This window comes from Gigantopelta aegis, chromosome 3, assembly GCF_016097555.1.
Source record: "Gigantopelta aegis isolate Gae_Host chromosome 3, Gae_host_genome, whole genome shotgun sequence".
Classification (NCBI taxonomy): Eukaryota; Metazoa; Mollusca; class Gastropoda; order Neomphalida; family Peltospiridae; genus Gigantopelta; species Gigantopelta aegis.
Window position 1 is genome coordinate 12,170,216 of NC_054701.1, and position 21,608 is coordinate 12,191,823.

The window sequence follows — 21,608 nt, forward strand, 5'->3', positions numbered from 1 at the left end:
CTACATTGACCAGATCCTCCGGCCACACATCGTTCCAGTTATGGCCAACGCCAACGCAGTGTTCCAACATGACAACGCCAGGCCTCACACAGCACGTCTCACAACGGCTTTCCTACAGAACAACAACATTAATGTCCTTCCTTGGCCATCGATATCACCGGATTTGAACCCAATTGAGCATCTATGGGACGAGTTGGACCGACGCCTCCGACAGCGACAACCACAGCCCCAGCCCCTGCCCGAGCTGGCAGCAGCCTTGCAGGCCGAGTGGGCCACCATCCCCCGGGACGTCATCCGTACTCTGGTTGCTTCAATGGGCAGGCGGTGCCAGGCAGTTGTCAACACACGCGGAGGCCACACCCGGTATTGACTCCAGATGACCTTGACCTTGGTGGTGTGTCCTATCACTTACTCACAATGGACTAGAGTGAATTGTGAACAATCCTGCAACATTTGGTAATTATCGGACTCACCATTCAATAATTAAATCAATTCTCCAAATGTTACGACAATGTGGTTTTGCGTTTCTTCTTTTGAAGAGTATATTTATCAGTTCAGGCTACAGCTTTTGTCAGCAGACGAGAATCTAAAGGTAGTACTAAACCAAATAACTTCCGGCTGGGTCAAAGTTCGAGGTGCACCCCAACTTTTGATAGAGAAGTGAACACCACACGTCCTGTGATTGGTTATAAATGTGAGTGTGTTGGTTGTAAAAAATAATAGTTTCATCTGGGTAAAAAAAAAAGCAATTTAATTTCATCTAGTACCAATGTGTCAAGTAGCCTTGTGCTTGAAACATGTATGGGGTACCTGTAAAAAAAAGTACTCATATTTTGTGCGGAACTAGGGTAGTCATAGACGCTACCCGTTATCTCAGAAACTAGCAGCTTGACCCCTAATTTTTTCTGATTCATTTTAAGTGTGAGGGGTGGTAGTATTTATATCCGTGGCGTTTATGTCGATTGATACGCTGCAGGTTGGAGTTTTAGCCACATATGTTACTATTGTCGTCTATGGGATTTGATTTGGTAGTATACACCATACAGAACGTATGTCTGCGTTTATAATTTGGTGTTTAGGTTGCATACCACCATTAATTACTCCGTGTAAGTCAATATAATTTATTTTTGAAAATTGAAAACTAACTTGCAAAAATAAACATAAATCGAGTACAATTGTTTTTTATTTAGCCACTCTCATGCCAGAACACCGCCTCATGTTGCTGTTATACATGCAGCAGTACCCCAGTGGCACAGTTATTGTTTGTTAGTTCTAAATATAACAAGTAACATCAAACCAATGGGTTATTTAAATACTACGGAGGTCAAACTATCAAATTCTGTATTACTTTTTATGAAGAACTATTTCCTTAACTGGACTATATTATCCTGCTAAAACAAATAACGACACGACAAAATTATAATAATAGTGGTATGGTGCTTTGAGTAGTGTTCTTATACCTGTTGTTAATAATTACCCCCATGTACATGTATAAGAGGACTGGATTGGATAACATATTAACGTGCCTATATTCAATTAAGGTTCAAGCACGTCTCTCTCGGATTCAATCTCTGACATAGCCAGTGATTGGGTCTGGGACACATGTATAATACAAATAAGTAACAAACACCTGTAAGAATCCCCCCCCCCCCCCCCCCCCCCCCGAAAAAGAAAAAAAAAATCACTGGCTATTATATACCGAAAATATTGTAATTTTGTATTAATTCTGCCATCAATATGGAATAAATCCTGTATTAAACCTAATTTAGTTCTAATATTTTCACAACCTTCTCTCCAACCCCGCCCATACACACAAATACACTCCCCAAATTGACCCTTGTTTTAGTGGACTTGTCTGCATTTTTAGTTTTATCTAAATGTTATCTGACTGACTGGCCCCACCCTGGTTTCTATTATCTCAAACAGTAACAGTCTGTTCATAATAATTATCATGAAGAGCGGTTCCACAAATGAACATATCGAGTTAGCTGCTTCTCTGATATTTACTATTCCAAGTATAAAACAAAATTAAGTGTTTTGACTCTTCATGTATTAAACACATTTCCAGTTATTAAACATCCAAAACACATACCCTCCAAACCAAATACGAAACAAAAACAAAAACACCAATAACCTAAAAAAAAAAAATCTCCACTCACACCCCCAAACCCACCCCCACCAAAATAAACAAATTCCCAAAAGAAAACCTTCAAATAACAACAAATCCCAACATCAAGCCCACAAAATGAAACATAAAAAAGAACACTTCTAAACACCTCCACCACCCCTCTCCCCGAAAAATTATAATTAGTCCCCCACAACCCCCCCCAACCCCCCCAACCCCCCCCCCCCCCCCCCCCCCCCCCCCCCCCCCCCCCCATCACCCAACATCAACAAAAAGTAACAATAACCCAACACGACAACAACAAAACACCGTTGGTAGAGATATCCCCAATATCCGAGCTCGCTAAGATGACTGTCTTGTTGCGTCAGAGAGGAATGTTTCACGACAGTTAGATTTCCTCCCTCTCAGTACACCAGCAGCCAGAGATTTCACGAGTAGAGAGTCTACACAGAACGCTGTCAGTGCGAGCTCAGTGAGCGTTCGGGACGCTGAACTCACACAAACATGTACACGCGCTTCCTCCTCAGCACGGCAGACTGGACCCGCGTGCTCACGGCATAACACACAGCGATCTGCGGGGCATGTCGCCATTATGCGAGCGAATTTCATCGTTATCATGTGGCTGGTGACAGCGCAAACACAAGGTAAGATGGTGTACGGCTTTACCATTCACGTTCTATGTTATGCACTAGTGTTAACGTATTTTATCGAATTTTTATATTCTGGCGAGTTACCGATGAGGGGTTCGGGGGCTGGGCTGGGAACGAAAGCATTTGTGGGGATTAAAACAATATTTTTTTTTGTTTATTATTTTTTTTTTATCTATTTATTTATTTTATTTATTTTTGTATGCATTTATTTATTTTTGCAGTTCTTTGCTGTGGAAAAAATCGATAATATATACTGGTTTATTACACGACAAAACCCTTTAAAAATCCCCGTTGATGCACTGTTAAGCACTGTTAAGCACTAGTATTAATACATTTTATTGAACATAATTGCTATGCATTAGACGCTATCATTATTGTCAGCCTACAATACATTTAAAACAAGAACAAGGCAGAGAATAAGGACGTCATGCCCACACATTATCAAGAAATTTTAAAGAAAAAGAAAAGGACAAAACAGATATACAAATACGGTATCGTCATTGTGATATGTATTTCTTATGTTCACATATCTTGTTTATAATAGTTATTGAATAAGTGAATCATAGCAAAGTATAAAGTTAATAATACTAATCATAGTGAATAATTACTATAGATAACAAAGAGGCAAAGCGGAATACCAGACGTATGACCACTCACCAAACTATTTCCGACTGTAGCCTGTCAATGATTGCTCCAGTTTTAAAGGGACATTCCTGAGTTTGATGCACTGTAAGATGTTTCCGACTAATAAAGTACTAGTATTTCTACGATTAAACTTCTATATTACATATATTTTCTTGTTTAGAATATGTATGTATATTCAATGTGCTTCTGGTCGTCTTAATATTTGTAAGTAGCCCAAACTAGATTTTGTTTTGAAATAACGAAAAACAATATTTTAGGAAATAAAATGAAATTTAACCTAGTACAAATATTAGAACGATTAGAAACACGTTTAATATACAGCCACTAATATTTTATGGAGACAAATATATTTGATATGTAATGACTTTCGTTAAAACGTCTGTTAGTCGATAACATCTTAACAATTGCAGCAAACTCAGGAATGTCCCTTTAAGTTTAGTATCTCACACGACAACACGTTAGAGCTGTAATGGTTACTGCTAACAAGTAAGATGAGAATATTGAAATTTACGAACTCTTTCCTCTTTCAAATGTTTTTTTTCTTCTTCTATAAATGAGCAACTCTTATTTTAGTTGTATCTCCAATGTTATGATTATTGCTAAAGATACTCTCCCCACCGACCCAAGTTTCGTACCATTAAAAAAGGGAAAATCAACTACGACTTATTCCCTGATTGTATCGAGGAAAAATACTAAAGACAAATTATACATACAAACGTACAGCCTATATTATAGGAATAGGGTTTTAGTTGCCACTATATGGGTAAGTGTTAGCACCCGTCATTTTTCAAGTCATTCTTATACAAAAATACGTTTCCTTGCTTTCCGTTGACGCTTAAGAAGACTCTTGCTTCCCAAACCCAATAATGTTACAATCTGAAACCATAGCCGAACTAATCTTAATTTGATACTTAGCTACTGGTACTAATGGTTGGAAGTACACCTGTCTGTCGTGACAGAAGCTTCTCGCAGCTAGTTTCATTCTGTGATCAAATGTCCGGGTGATTAGGCAAATCGTTGACTAGTCGTCCACTTTCACAGTTTGATTTATAGCAACGATTTGCGGCTTGCGATTTGAGTCGTCGAAAGCTTACAATAATCCCAGTAGTAGGTCACCTTAAATACATTTTAGTCTGATCTATTCACAAAATATGCTACAACAACGTGCGTTTCATCTCTCAACCTGTTTGTAGTTTACACAACCTCTTTTGAGATTCGAGCCCATAGCCTTTGTCATAGTGCCCACATGCAACAAGTGGGTGTCGATTACAAAAAAAAAGGAAGCAAAACGCTTGTTGTCTTCTAATGTTTTCATAAACATTTGGAAGAATTAAAATTTTGGGACGAAACAAAATGGCTATTATTTATTTGCGCGACTGAGCATAGTACTTAGTTGTGAATTAAAATATTTAAAAGCAATAAAATATTTTTACGACTAGTATTGAAAACAATGTTAACAATTTTAGATAGATGGGTGGAAAGAAATACAGTTTAAAGGTGGGGTGGGAGGCTGTCGGAAATGTTGTCTAGATTTGTCATTTTAACCAATGGCGAACGGCAAGTATACTAAAGCTTGTAGTATGGACAACAACTATACTTGTCATGCATCATTGGTTAGTGTGGTAAATAAACAGCTAGGCCAGATGCGGAGGGCCGACCCCAAAAACTATGAGGTTGAGGTTCTACATGTATTGCATTGGTTTGATGACATTAAATTATACTACCCCAACCCCCCCCCCCCCAACAACAACCAACCCCCCCCCCCCCAAACAAACAAAAAACAACAACAAACAAAAACAAAAAGAAAACCAACAACCCCAACAACAATAAAATTTAAAACCTCAGTTACTTATACTTATCCTGAAAGTCAGGAGTTTTCTTTTATTTAAAAGCACATTTACCAAATTTATAAACATTTTTGTGTTAGTATATCTAGTCATTTCAGGAATATTTGACCCGAAATGACTACATATGGCGGAGTAGTTGTCTTGATATGTGTTGTTTATGGGCTATCTGTTTATCGAGCGCTAGCTGACACGACCTCGGGTCGGGCATCAAGAGCACTCAGAGCCGGTCGTCCAAGCAATTATTACTTGTCCCTCGGGTCAAGTCGTCATAAGACGTGTTCAGTTTACATAACTGTACTTGTCAAAGTTTACTGGAAAGTCCGCGCCTTTTGTACTGCTACGTTTTGCAAGATACGTATATAAACTGACAGTAAAATAGCACAGGGACAAACAGAGACGAAGGGCTAATATGGAGATAAATCGTTTTTACAATTCAAAGGAGTCTTTGTCTTAAAGGGACAGTCCTGGCTTTGCTGCCATTGTAATAATTTACTTCAACGACTAAAATTACATACTATACTTTCTTATATAGAATATCAGTGTCTGTATATTCACTGTGTTTCTGGTCGTCATAATTTTTGTAAGTAGCCGAAACTAGATTTAATTTGGCAATAAGTTCGTACGTACGAAAACACCACCCACAAACCTTAGGACATAAAATGAACTTTGACCTAATGCAAATACGAGGTCGATCATAAACACATTAATTTTAATATACAGCTACTGATAATGTATGCAGTAAAATGTATTCCAATATGCAATTTTAATCATTAAAATGGCGCTGTTAGTCAGCGACATCTTAATGGCAACAAACTCAGGACAGTCCCTTTAAAACCATGCACTTAAACTGTTAAGACTCCCGACGGGGAAGATCGATCGCGGATTGGGCTACGTCTCTCCCCCTTGAAAATCGAATCTACAATAACCGCCACTGGCGTTCGTGTATCATGTAATAATGGACGACAGCGTCATCTGTTGAGTTTCACACAGCTCCTTATGGTCTCGTGGAGTGTTCGCCTCGCGCGATCTCATACATAATCTTCTTTCACGATGGGATAGTTGTCACTGCGCCCAGGGTCATACCTAGCATTCACCGGGAGTGGGGAGGGATGAGGGGTGGGTGGGTGTGGGCAGATAATATGCAAAACGTACCCTGTGACGTTGTGACTCATTCAGTTGAGAAATATTGAATATTACTGTGCCTAACAATTAAAAAAAATATTTTATTCTATTTTTAATTTTATTATTTTTCTACTGCACCTACAGTTATCTTAGGTTAGTTACGGCCCTGGAAGTAGCCGTAGAATCGCGGTTGTTACGATCGTCAGGAACGCGTTGTTAGAGGGACGATAGCTGAGCTGTAAACGATGCCATAAATATACGAGACAATGTGTTTTCAGTCAGTACGGGATTTATTTTCTCCGTGTCACGAAGTCATCGACATAAAAGACACCATCTATTCTTCAAAGCCTACCGGAAGTCATTCCGCCGTCGGAATGTTCGGAATCAATTACTCGATTGTGTACTAGTGTAAGAGCGTTATACAAATGTTCGGCGTATTATTATTACATGAAAAACAGTTATTCTAGTAGTGGCGTTGAGGCTGGTAGGTACTGGGTTCGCGTTCTGGTACTGGCTCCCACACAATGCGAATTTTCTCGTCTCGGCGTAGATGCATAAGGCTGCGTATTACAGAGTGTTTTCTTTCAACAACTAATCATTAACCTCTGTCCTAACGTTTGTTTTGTTTAACGACACCACTAGAGCACATTGATTTAATAATCATCGGCTACTGGATCTAAAACATTTGTTATTTGCATATAGTCCAAGAGAGGAAATCCGCTACATTTTCCCATTAGTTGCAAGGGGTCTTTTGTGTGCACCCACTCCACAGACACGATAAAATATACCACAGGCTTTCATACACCAGTCTTGAGGTACTGGCTGTAACGAGAAATAGCAATCAATATTTAGTATTTATTTCACAAAACAGTAACAGTGTTAGTTACCAACGACACATTGAAACATCTGTTGGTTATGACTATATGTGCCAAGTATTTCCAGTACGTGAACTTAGCAACTTGAGCACGCGCCCTTGCCAATCACTGGGCTTCATTTCCTAACCTTTAAGACAACCTATGTTCTGTAATTGATGACATACTTAATATATGTTTTATAAACGTCCGGCCAACGCAAATGGCCTCAGATTACAGTTATCTTCCCATTTGGTTGTCCAAAATCCGGAAGTTTGACCGCGCAAGTAGTCTGCTGTTTGACTGTGATTATTTCATGGCAGACAGCTATGAAGTGGCAACTGTTTGACTGAAGTGACAGGGGATAGCATGTAGTTTGTAAACATGTGTAACTTGTTGACATTGAAGACATGTTTGTGGTAATTCCGGCCCATGCAAAAGTAGTCCTTTTTGTGTAAAATGGGTGTACTCCGGCCTGGTTTAGAGGGTGTGTCTGTTTAAACCAATATGCTGGGAGAAAGAGCTGGACAACAGGGGTTGTCCTTTTCAGGGTATGTGTCCCCCATGCAGGCAAAGGTACATACAAAACTTCACGGGCCTGCTGATATTAATAAAAATGTTATAGCCACTAAGGCTATATAGAAAGATATAGCGAAATTAATTGTGGTCTGAGGCCTGATATAGTTCACACATTACACCGGTTAAATGCTTGATTCTGATGAAAGTATTATAACCAGAGAGGTGAAATTACACAGACTGATTGTGCATACCACAAGGAATATGAAAACTAATTTATTTATTTTCTAAATATTTTATTAAATTAAAAAACATTTTTTTTGAATTTATTAAAAATTAAAATTAAAATTTTCAACTTTTAAATTTCAGTATCCTCCAAAATAGCATAAAATGACCTCTGATGTTACTACAGGTTGTTGCAATATTTTTTAACAGTTTTGAGCTAATAATTTGGTAAAAAAGAGCAAAAGTTGGATTTTGTTAATCAATATTGAGATTTTAATTTGTTTTACATATTGAATTTTAATGAGTTTCTCAATTATTGCAATTGGACAGAAGATCTAAATATAATGAATATATCACTACTAAATGTAATTAAACACTTTAAATAAATAGTATACAGTTTTTTTAACAAGATTAAGTACTCTAATAATACATTTCACCTACATTTATGTAAATTACACACTTCAGTCATTTTTCAAAAATGGTCTTTTATCCTTAGAAAATCTAATAGGCTAATATTCTATGCTGTCTGAATGTATTTATTGTGTTCAGTAATCAGATGCTGGTATACTTGTCAAGTTTATTGCAGAAAATGTGCCAAAAAGGTTAACATTTGGCTTGTAATACATATGGCAGAATAATCCATAATGCATATTCAGTGGTCATTACTACAAACATCCTTCCAATCAAGAAATACTACACTGAGGTATCCCAGACACTGGCACATGACTACACTTGTTAACAGTTATCACTGGAAACTGAAAAATATGGTGCAAGTACCTCTTGGTAGGATTTATATCAGCATTTTGTAACAAAATCTTCATTTTCAAAGTTGTCGTCAACAAAAAAAAGATTATGGTGTATACCTAAGTAATATCTGTAGGGCATATTCATATTAATATGTATTTATATGGACTGTTTTGCCTTTTACAAAGTGGCTACATGTCTAATACAGTAAATGAAGTAGATTAAGTAAATACAGCAGGTCAAAATTGAATATGAGGCCTATCATGTCTAATTTTCCCTGAAATTAGTGTGTAAACATTTGTTGCAAATGGCCCCAATTTTGTGACTTTCACCATCCCTCTGACACATTTCTAATAATGTATCATGAATTCAGTCACCATATCTTTACTAAGCCTCCACTTATCATATCTAAAATGCAAAATTTTACAGTTTTAGATTTTTTTGTTTTTCAAAAATTTAAATTTAAGTTTAATATTTAATTAAAAATGAAGTAAAATCTAATGATTGATTTTTTTTCCTTTAAATATTTCAAAATCTTTCCAAGACAACACTGTGCAGATAGAACATATGTAGAAGAAAAAATAGCTGCTCATTGTATGAAGAAATTCCAAAATTTGATAAAGTTATTACATTTTGAAGTTGGTGTCCCTCAAGTTTCCATTGCTAAAATTGGCCATGGCAAGGCACTGTGGTAGGTGTTTTAACACAGCCTCTGTATACTCTCATTTTAAAGGTGACATACCGATACTTACTGAGCATTGCTTTAATATGTATATCATTGGAATGCATTAGTGTGGGCCAGATTTTAGGGGAAAAAATGGACTGATAGGCCTCAGATTACAGTTATCTTCCCATTTGGTTGTCCAAAATCCGGAAGTTTGACCGCGCAAGTAGTCTGCTGTTTGACTGTGATTATTTCATGGCAGACAGCTATGAAGTGGCAACTGTTTGACTGAAGTGACAGGGGATAGCATGTAGTTTGTAAACATGTGTAACTTGTTGACATTGAAGACTTGTTTGTGGTAATTCCGGCCCATGCAAAAGTAGTCCTTTTTGTGTAAAATGGGTGTACTCCGGCCTGGTTTAGAGGGTGTGTCTGTTTAAACCAATATGCTGGGAGAAAGAGCTGGACAACAGGGGTTGTCCTTTTCAGGGTATGTGTCCCCCATGCAGGCAAAGGTACATACAAAACTTCACGGGCCTGCTGATATTAATAAAAATGTTATAGCCACTAAGGCTATATAGAAAGATATAGCGAAATTAATTGTGGTCTGAGGCCAAATACTCACGCTGCAGTTACCTTCCGAGAAAAAAACATAATAGTGTAATAAAAGCTAGGTTTTTATTGTTTGCATCTAATATAACATAAAGCGGGCTGTAGACATGACGACGCAAAGCATGGATAGCGTGCAATATGACATATGTGCTTTTCTTTTAATGTCTTTACTGTCCGTGTTTATACCCAGACGTTTTGTTATTGTGCAAAATAAGCATGTTGTAAAGACCTTTCAAAGGAGCGTGATTTATGGTGCATTGTAAACGATTTGTGTTCCTGTCAACAACATGGATGTGTATGTTATATATATGTTAAACCGTGGGATACATTAAGCATAGAGCTTCTTTATCAGTATCCACTGATGAAATTGTTGTGTTGAGTCATCCCTCCCACTGTGCTGTTTTTAAATCATCTATAATTTGTCAGTCCGTCTGACCATCTTTGTGGACAGTTAATGTTATGTTTTTGTTTTTGTTTGATATGTGCAATAATAGCAGCAGCATAAAAAAACAACTAAAACTCAATAACAATGAAAGAAAAAAAGCCAAAACCCTGAAAACAAACAACGAACCAACGAACCATCGAACCATCTAACCAACCAACCGTCCAACCATCCAACTAACCAACCAAACATTCATCAAACCAACCAACCATCCATCCATCCAGTCAAACATCCATCCAACCAACCCACCCACCCACCATCTAACCAACCAACCAACGAACCATCCATCCGTCCATCCAAATCATCCACCCATCCATCCATCCGACCGACCGATCGTCCGTGCGCCCGACCGTCCAACCAACCATCCATTCATCTAACCAACCAACCAACCATCCATCCAACTATCCATACATCCAACTATCCATCCATCCATCCATCCATCCAATCAACCAACCATCCATCCATCCATCCATCTGTTCATCTAACCAACAAACCAATCATCCATCCAACTATCCATCCATTCATCCATCCAATCAACCAACCATCCACCCATCCATCCATCCGACCGACTGATCGTCCGTGCGCCCGACCATCCAACCAACCATCCATCTAACCAACCAACCATCCCTCCAACCATCCATCCAATCAACCAACCATCCATCCATCTGTTCATCTAACCAACCAACCATCCATCCATCCAACCAACCATCCATCCAACCATCCATCCAATCAACCAACCATCCATCCATCTGTTCATCTAACCAACCAACCATCCATCCATCCAACCAACCATCCAATCAATCAACCAACCATACATACATACATACATCCATCCAACCAACGATCCATCCATCCAACCATCCGTCCATCCATCCATCCATCAATCAATTCATCCATCCATCCATCCAACCAACCAACCAACCATCGTGTGACTTGTTGCAGAACATGTTATAAAGACCTTGTCATGTAATCTACTTTCCGTTCTTCAAATATTTACATTTCCCCGCACACTTTGTAGCATGCTTGATGTAGATAAATTATTTATTGCATAAATGCTTGAATAAATGAATGTTTAACGATACCCCAGCACGAAAACGATACTGGTTGCTGGATGTGAAACAATAGTAAATGAAAGAATAGAGAGGAGATGACTGCTACGTCGTAACCGTAAACGCGAACCTCAAATGAACCTTAATGAAGTAAATTTCGCTACAGATTGAAAATAAAACGGCATTACTGTAATGTCACCACGTCCTCGTGTGCCCTCGGTGAATCTGCTCGACGATAAAAAATCTATTCTAATTCTGAAAATTAAGTGTCCTCGACGTAATCAAGCTTGAACCAGATTCATTGGAGGCGAGGGACTCTGGCTAAAGTATTGAACAATATGAATTTCAGGACAGCAGGCGTAATTGCCATCAAGGAAATCCAATTAGTACTTGTGTTTCGTCTTCTTACTCATCAGTGCCCCTGTTTCCAGCAATCGATCTCAAACTGGCAAGTCGCTTTGCCTCGGTAATGTCTGTGAAGATTCGACAAAGTCACCAATTTAACCCAAGGGAACAGCTATGCTATAAAGCAGTAATTGCAGTTTTTTGCTTAGCACGACTACACATCAACAATATTGCGACCATTACCTAGAAGCTCAAAGATCAGTTAACACTTCACTGACATCAGAGGCACCATCCACATTATTTTGATATTTTCACACTACGACTGTGCGTCGTTGAATCTAAGGCCACTGCATCGACTTGTCAAGTTAACAAGTAACCATTAACTAACCACTAACCCCTGACCTGGACAGAACATTTTTATGGTTCACTGAAAAGGGTTCGCGTTCCTCTACCGACCCCCACCCGGAGCGAGTTTAAGGCGCCACACCACCATTTGTTGTGTCGTTACGTCTTGTAGCAGCTTAATATAGTCAGGTTTACGAAATAGTTCCTTATGAAAAAAATATAATACAAAATTATGATATCGTTATTTGATGATTACAGGTAGGTTGACCCCAGTAGTATTTAAATAACCCATTGATTTATTTGTGTAATATGTAGTACTAATCAATAACAACTGTGAAAGTGGTATACTGACACATGCACAATAGGTTGTTGCATAGTGCCAAAGAAGAGTTCAGTGTCAAAGTTCGAGGTGCACCGTCAAATATTTACGGAGTGAAAGCAGCTGTGGGTGTGATTGGTAGTAATATGTGACATTGGTTATTTGTGCAAATACTATTATCCATTGACAATAAATAAATACACTTTTATTTGTTATACAGTTGTTATGCAGTATATACCAGAGGTTGAAACTAATGCAGGGTACCCCCAAAATGGAACTGCAATTTTCAGCAAAAATGACGGTTGCTATTAAAAACATTAATTAAATTTCTTAAATGGTATGTGACCCCCATTTTCTTGCAGATAGATTAGATATGAGGTGCCACACTTTTTATTGCTGTACTTCCTGGGTGTGTTGCGCTGCTTATATCAGTTTTATCAGTAAACGTTAACATTATCAGCAATAGGAATTGATTTTGTCTATTAGAACCACATCAGCAACATGAGGCGGTGCTCTGGTATGAAGATAGTTAACTGAACATGTTCGTGGTAAACCAGTGTTGATTTTTTGCACGGTAATTGTGAAAGGAGAGCACTCTCTGAAACTAGTAGTCACATGACCCTCTCCGTATAGTTGTATTTTGCACAGAATATATTCCGACATAGAAATTGTATTGGACCCCCGAGAATAATTAATGGTGGTGTGTAACCTTAACGACTACGTGGGGAGTGTAAAGCTTTTGCGCCGACTTCTCTGCCTCTCACTAACTACAAACCGAAGCAGCCAGCACAGATAAATGAGGTGTTTGCTTAAATCTTAAGGTTATATAAGCAAGAAAAGTAATTAAAAAGAAATAATTCGGTTCATATTACGAAGGTGCCTCTTTTAAACAAATAGTTCTAGTACAAGGTGTATAATCAATTAGAACCTGACTTAACTCTTTCTATAACGACTGACCTATCGGCCTTGATAATTTTGACATATAGCGTTAGAGAGGAAACCCGCTATCCATTAGTAACAAGGGATCCTTTATATGCAATGCGTAGCCAGCATGAGGTAGACGAGGCGCTTGCCTCGTCTGGAATTTCCCCAGATTTATTTTATTTTTCCCATGACACTGATATTTATTTTACAGGTCTGGGTTTTCCTCGGCGTTTTTTCCTTTCTGCCCCATGTAATATGCATCTGCCCACATACAGGATAGCACATACCACGGCCGTTGATATACCGATCGTGGTGCACGAGAAATATTAATTGGATGGATGCACGAAATATGTTTTATAAATAAATGACCCAATAACCCCTTTCTTGGACAGCGTTTTAACAGTCCATTTTGCCTCTACAGTGAATTCTCCCTCATTAACCACATTCATGGGCAGTGAGTTTTAATGGCTCATCTGGAAGATTTAAAACCACTTCAGTGTTATCTCTCTCATTATCCACTAACGACTAACCATTAATCCATACATGTGACGTCACACCATTGTTCTAATAGTAGATTGTTTGCAAGAATCTACAGCTGAGAACAATGCAATTTGAACTTTTTGTGCGCCCAGGGCCACTACCGACTGACTTTTGTACATTGTAAACACGTACAAATCTTTATCCCACACATCTGCATCATCAAATGAAATTAAAACCCTATACACCTGACACTAGTGATAGTAATGCATTCAGATATAATATAATGAAGACTGTCGAATACTAAATTGGAAATCATACATTAATGCCAGTCACCCTCCGATAACAATTTACTGATCGAATCGTTCAGACGAGGTTCGAATGAATCCTGTCGTCGTGGGTTATTATTGTTGTAAATATTCCTTGACATTTTAACCAATTTGTCATTAAAAATATAAATATAGTAGTTAATTTGGAATTTATGTTAAGCAATTTTCAAAAAGTCGACAGTTAACCGTGTATTCTCCATAACTTAACTCACCCGCAACTCTTTGAAACATTAGTAAAAGTTATAATTTGGTTTGTTTAACAACACCACATTGACTTATTAAACTTGGCTATTAAATGCCAAACATTTGGTAATTTTGACATATTGTCAGAGAGAAAACCCGCTACATTTGTTTTCATTAGTAGGAAACATTGGTAATGACACAACGATAACTACACTGATTTCTCTCCACTAACCACTAACCATCAACCCAAGTCCTGGACAATCATCCCCTCAACAGAAGACACACACACAGATCAGCGTGCTTGAACGTAAATAGGATAGAAGTGCGAAAATAAAACAAAGGACTCCCCACCCTCCTAAACAGATCTCATTGTTACCAATATTTAACAGCGTTTAAGTTGGTCAATAGTGCTATGGCAGCTTTCATATTTTGGAAACTAAAACAAAACTTGCAGCTGCCATAGGCCGTGTATGTAGGCTGTGGCTAAATGGTTAGGACCTTGGACTGTCAAATCGGCGCAGTAGGTTCGAAACCTGCCAACTGACACTTTGTATGTTCGATGATGCCTAACGCAACACACCGGTGCATCAACGGATTATTCATTTTCATTTTAGCTTCATTCTTTTGTCCTACTATCAAAGTATGCTTCAAGTACGTTATCCTGCGCATACATATCAGCTATCTGGGCAATCTTTCCAAGATGCAGGTTAACGGTTAGTTGTTAGTGGTTGTTGAGGAAGACGTCGATATAGTGGCCTTACACCGTGAGTCATTAAACTCACTCTGGGTGGAATCCTGTGCCGGGTCGCGAAACCCAGTATATTCTAGTCTTTATGCCGATTACTTAACCAGTTCGCCATCTAGGATTGGTCAGACCCGTAGGAATGATATCTGGAGTTGGGGGGCACAAACTCTAGTTTGGGGTGAGGGGACAAACCATATTTTAATCTTTATTTTTATGAGTAGGACTAAATACTTATATTTTCGTCCTCGAGGGCGGGTGGGGGTGGTTGGTGGGGGAAACGGGTCATCCCCGGTTCCTACAGGTCAACTGTTGCATGCTCACAAACTAAGATGAGACATAACACCTTTAATAAGTAGACAATATTTGATACCACTGAAGATTGCAGTCGCCAATACTCCAAGACGCAAATATGCAGTCGTGAAAAAACTATTTCTCAGCGGAGAGCAGTGTCATCTTACGTCAGTGTGTGCAATTCTTCCGCCTGGTGTCATTCATTAGGACGGAGAACTGCCAATAATTCAATAAAGGTGATGGATTTAATTGAAAAGCAGCATCTTTCCATTTGTCAGTGTCACGCGTAATCGAAACTGCCTGAAATCTTACGCGCAATGTTTCACGCGAGGACGTGATGTTCTCTGTCGCAGAATTCGCAAGTCGTGATGAGCTCGGAATGAATTGTCTAATGTTTTCATGACACTCGTTATTTCCTACTGTGTAGTCATTCTCAAAAAATATATATTGATATCAAATTCGCGTATTACTAAATAGCCGTGTGAATTTAAGTACTGGTGTACTTCAAGATGGCGGATTCAGTAGCACTGCAAGCGGACTTTGAGGAATCTAAAATAGCGGTTTGCATCAGGTTACCGCAACCCAACAACTGCACTAATTTAACCGTCTCTAATCTCTAGAATCAAAGTGTTTTGATTATTTTCTTGTTATATTTAGATGTTTTCAGGACTGGTCTGGCAAGATCATACGTCACGAAGACAGATTCAGTGTGTCTACATATTAGAAACCCCATCTGTCTGTAATTTAACTATTGCTGGTGCTTTTTTTTAATTTAACGACACTACTGGAGCACATTGCTTAATTAATCATCGACAAGTAGTCATCAGAATAAACGCGCTACAATTTTCCTTATGCAGCAAGGGATCTTTTATATGCACTTGCCCACTAACAGGAAAACACATACCAGTTTTTGTCCAGTTGTGGTGCACTAGTTGAAACGAGAAAAAACCCAATCAGTTAAATGGATCCATCGAGGTGGTTCGATCTTGCGACGCAAGTACTTAAAACAAGCACTGAACCGACTCAGCTAAATCACAATGCTGTTTCCAAAGTTTTATTTTCCATTCTACGAAATCCACTGGTATAGCATGGACGATGAGGGTTGAGTTTGGGCACCCACATGACGCCCACATCTGGCTACGCCAGTGATATAACCCAAGTTTATCATCTTCAACAAGACCTCCAATCATAGTGACAGTTTTTTTGTATTTCTTTAGTGCAAACCCCTCCTATAAATAATCATTGTTTTACGGATGAATGAAGACGGATGTAATATATTCGTAGACTGGATGTTCCATGTCAAGACTATACAGTGCATGTTAATGTTACTTCAGAAAACTACAGATACTATCTTTAATTTGCATGTCGTTCGAAGAAACATTTGGGTGTGGTTGGAAATTTGATACATACTGAATTTATTATCACCCTTTCGAGGTGAAACCTTGTCACATACTTGGAACATCAAACAAAACATTAACAGAGGAATGTTTAACAGTGTTTGATGTGTGTCGGGAAGGGGATCTAGCTTAGTCGGTAGAGCACTCGTTTGAAATGTTTTGGTAGCAAGATCGAATCTCCTAGGTGGACCCATTCTGTGACTTTTTCTTTAACAAATCAGTGTACTCTAGTGGTGTCGTTAAACAAAACAAACTTCAACGTTTTTGTTTCGTGTAGGTGACCACCATGACTCAGAAGAGGACTACAGCAATGACGTCATCGAGGGGTCTGGCAGAGCGGCGGTCAGCGTCATCAAGTGTTACAAATGCGCCGTGCTCACGCTGATGGGCTGTGACGAGTCGATCATGTCCAGAAACCGGGACAAGTTCACCGTGCAGTGCACCGGGCACTGTCTAAACTTGACAGCTGGTGAGTATGGCCTCAGATCAGTTATCTTCCCAAAATCCGGAAATATAACCGCGCAAGTAGTCTGCTGTTTGACTGTGATTATGTCATGGCTGACAGCTTTGAATTGGCAACTATTAGTTAGAAGTTGACAGAAAGAAAGAAAGAAATGTTTTATTTAACGATGCACTCAACACATTTTATTTAAGGTTATATGGCGTCAGACAAATGGTTAAGGACCACACAGATATTGAGAGAGGAAACCCGCTGTCGCCACTTCATGGGCTACTCTTTTCGATTAGCAGCAAGGGATCTTTTATATGCACCATCCCACAGACAGGATAGCACATACCACGGCCTTTGTTACACCAGTTGTGGAGCACTGGCTGGAACGAGAAATAGCCCAATGGGTCCAGTGACGGGGATCGATCGTAGACCGACCGCGCATCAAGCAAACGCTTTACCACTGGGCTACGTCCCGCCCCCAGAAGTTGACAGGGGAGAGCATGTAGTTTGCAAACATGTGTAATTTGTTCTCTAAAACTATCTAAACATCCAATAGCCGATGATTAATAAATCAATGTGTTCTAGTGGTGTTTGTTAAATAAAACAAACTTTATCAATATAAGTGATTTCTGCTAAAAGTCACATCATCACTTTTTATAACTACGCCTATTTAACAAAGAAACGAAAAACACACTGGCACATTTTAAAACTACGTTGTTGTTTTTTGATAAGCTAGAGTATTAGCGGGGAAACCCGTTGGAAAAACAAAGCCTACCCATACTGAAAAGTAGCAAGGTATGTTTTATATTCCTTTTTCAACAGACGGGCAGCATATAATAATCGGAGGACACTGGACGCCTTGACTGATGGGCAATTAATCATTTTCTTAATCCACGCAGGATAGCACATACCACAGCTATTGATATACCTTACATTAACCATTCGTATATGACTGGTTTGTCATTCGCGAGTTAATACAAAACAATCTGCTAAGATCGATCCCCGTCGGTGGGCCCATTGGGCTATTTCTTTTTCCAGCCAGTGCACCACGACTGGTATATCAAAGGCCGTGATATGTGCTTTACTGTCTGTGGGATGGTGCATATAAAAGACGCCTTGCAACTAATGCAAAAAATGTAGTGGGTTTCCTCTAAGACTATATGTCAAAATTACCAAATGTTTTGACATCCAACAGCCAGTGATTGGTAGATCGGTGTGCTCTAGTGTTGTCGTTAAACAAAAACAAAGTAAGTAATTACAACACAACCTGCGTCATTGAGACTAAATCGCCGAATTGCAGTTTTCCGTTATACATTCATTAGTTCTCTGCACGCGGTTGTTCCCGATTGTTTGACAAGGCAGAGAAAAATGGACATATAACTTACGCGATATATTGCGCCACCTGGCGAGGCAGGTGTGCAGTCTGACAAAGACTCTTTACGTGAAATACCCGACTTTTGTTTCTTTCTCTCAAATAATGGACTGTTGTAAGGGCAGGCGTATCGTATTGCTGACACTAGAATATGAATGGCCGTATAAAAATAACATTTCAGTACGTTATTATGACGTGCGTAAGTAATGGAAGCATCATGTGTTTGTTTTGATGTACGTAGGAATAATTATGAAAACGACATTTTTGAAGAATACTTCATCGATTCATCTTTTTCAAATTTTACGTTATGTACGTGTATTTTAGTTCGCATCATGTTTTCGCAAGGATATATAAATATTTATGATTATGTAAATGCGGAAATAAAACAGAGAATGTTATAAATGCATGACATCCTCTCTGGGTTAAGAAGTATTTTTTAAATAACATACCTCGGGGCGAATCCAGAATCGAGGGAGAAACAAATGACGGGGATCCGGGGTGTGTGGTGGAATTTTAGCGGAAGGGGGTCTAGGCTGTGGCAAGCAAAGTTTATAGGAGGTCGAGACACGTTCGCCATGAAAATATATTGAATAAAAGAGAAAAATCGACCCCCGAAACCCTCCCACTGGACACGCGCCTGGGATCGATGCTTGACCGACTTTGGATCAGATGAGCGCTTTCCAACTGGGCTAAATCACGCCCCTGACACCACTAGAGCACATTGATTTATTAACCATCGGCTATTGAATGTCAAACATTTGGTAATTAAACATATAGTTTTAGAGAGGAAACGCGCTACAGTGTTCCCTTTAATAGCACGGGATCTTATATGCACCATCCGACTTACAGAATAGCACATACCATGGTACTCATATTGTAAATATATCTTAATAAGTTTAACATTTAATTTGGGTTGGTATCAATTAGTATATTTCTTTTTAACAGGTATTCATGCATCTTACGCCTGCACTGAAAATGACGGCAATTCCAACTACTGCATAGAGAATGATGGAACACAAATATGCGTTTGTAACACCAACTACTGTAACGGCCCTCCACCGACAAGGCAGCACGAACCAGACATTGACTTTGAACTGCCCTCTCGAAAACCGCCAACAGGCGCGGTAAACAACTCTCCAAAATCGACGCATGAACAAATTGTCATAGAGTCGGAAAACCACCCGGGAGGACTTCCTAACGCGCAAGAATACTGGGAAGTGACGACACATTCTAATTCATGTGCCTTACATTCAAACATTCAAACATTAACTCTTTTATTCACTGCTATGAATATTCATAGATTTGTTCCATGACGTGAAGAATAATTTCTAAAATGGTCATTGATGGAAAAAATAGCAAAGAAACACAATTCCTACAAAACTGAAAAAAATGTACTATTTCCGTATTGACCTGTCCTCGAGAAAGGGTCATCTACATGTCAAGCGTCGACATCATTATTTATCATTTCATTCTGGTCATACATTTTGTGGTCATGTGATCATATTTTTAGTACTTGTGGCCAGACGCGTGTACAGGGGAGCTGGGTGGGGGTGGGTGATGGACTCGGCGTTCGAACCACCCTGCTCAAAGCAAATTTTCTTTTTTAAGTGCATTTTCAGGTGAGCATGAGTTGACCCCGTAGAAACTTCGCACGCCAGACTGGACCCCCGTGCATATATTCTTGCACACCCGCCTTTGTGCCGTACGGAGATACGGCTTTACTACAATACATTCTTTTAACAGTTTCTTTTTGTTTTGTTTCTGGAATAATATTGCTACGTCATCAAATAGCTGCAGTTGAAAATGAAATAGTAGAATATTCACAATTGAATATATGTAGAGACAATGACATTTTTAATCATCTGTGTAGCAAACAGGATCTTGTGAAAATAGGGCTGCGTTCAGTCAACAAAGCTGGAAAACAATTCACCAGACTACCCATTAAAAGTACACGTTACGGAATGGACTTTATGTTTTATTATTATGTTAATAAATTTGAACATATTAAAAATTATGATCAAGGTTAAAATAAATTAATAGTGAATGAATAGCATTAAAAGACAGAAAACAAATTCACATGGACCTTGTGCTTATTAGTGATGTTTTTCTCTGTGGTTTCATATCAAGAAATTAGATTTGAAGTACTCGCCAAACCTCTGGGCCCACTTTCACAAAACATCGTAAGCCTAGTTTTGCACGTAAACGTAAATCTACGACTAAACCACACTTCTTATTACTATTATAGGTCAACTAATATAGTTTGAAGAACACATATTTCATTTTCTTTTGTCCTTAATATACTTCAGCTCCCGTAATGATGTTATTTTCTGGATGAAATAGACGCCAAACACGTGTAAACGCACGACCGGTATAACTACTACTAGCAGACGTAAACTTACGATGTTTAGTGAAAGGAGCCCCTGACCTGTAATCTATGTTGTATCGATACGAACATATCAATCTGTCTGTTGATGTACAATCCCACACTAATATATATATATATATATATATATATATATATATATATATATATATATATATATATGTATAATTATACTGTCTACACCACATATAGGTAATTACTATGCTTATTCACGACGTTCGTGTTTACTAGTGAGCACATTCTAGTATTTGTATATTGCAAGCGATGCATTGTGTTAACTTGGTGAGCGATGAACGAATTTGATATAAAATGTCTTTGATCTCCATCTTGTGTCAAATTTGTTAATTTTATGACGTCATCAGTCACTTACCCGGTAGTGTAACCGTTAACATAGTCATGGGAAGATGCCAGCAAATTGACGGGGTGGTGGAGAGCAATGTTTTATTTTCAGAGTTGGTAGCCGGCCTCGGTGGGGTCGTGGTTAAGCCATCGGACATAAGTCTGGTAGGTACTGGGTTCGCAGCCCGGCACCGGCTACCACCCAGAACGAGTTTT

At 38.8% G+C, this 21,608-nt stretch overlaps 1 protein-coding gene across 1 annotated transcript; it reads left to right on the top strand.

Moving 5' to 3' along the window:
* Positions 1-2,443: 2,443 nt before the first annotated feature.
* On the top strand, positions 2,444-21,378 carry LOC121367527. Its single transcript, XM_041491754.1, has 3 exons — positions 2,444-2,769; positions 17,125-17,316; positions 19,616-21,378. Exons 1-3 carry the CDS (start codon positions 2,718-2,720, stop codon positions 19,981-19,983), a joined length of 612 nt encoding a protein of 203 aa, XP_041347688.1. The 5' UTR covers positions 2,444-2,717; the 3' UTR covers positions 19,984-21,378.
* The last annotated feature ends 230 nt before the right edge of the window (positions 21,379-21,608 follow it).

Excerpts from the sequence above, each read along its gene's own strand:
- LOC121367527 (XM_041491754.1), top strand. The coding sequence starts at position 2,718 with ATGCGAGCGAATTTCATCGTTATCATGTGGCTGGTGACAGCGCAAACA. Across the intron at positions 2,770-17,124 it reads GGTGACAGCGCAAACACAAG|GTGACCACCATGACTCAGAA; the intron begins GTAAGATGGTGT and ends TGTTTCGTGTAG. Across the intron at positions 17,317-19,615 it reads CTGTCTAAACTTGACAGCTG|GTATTCATGCATCTTACGCC; the intron begins GTGAGTATGGCC and ends TCTTTTTAACAG.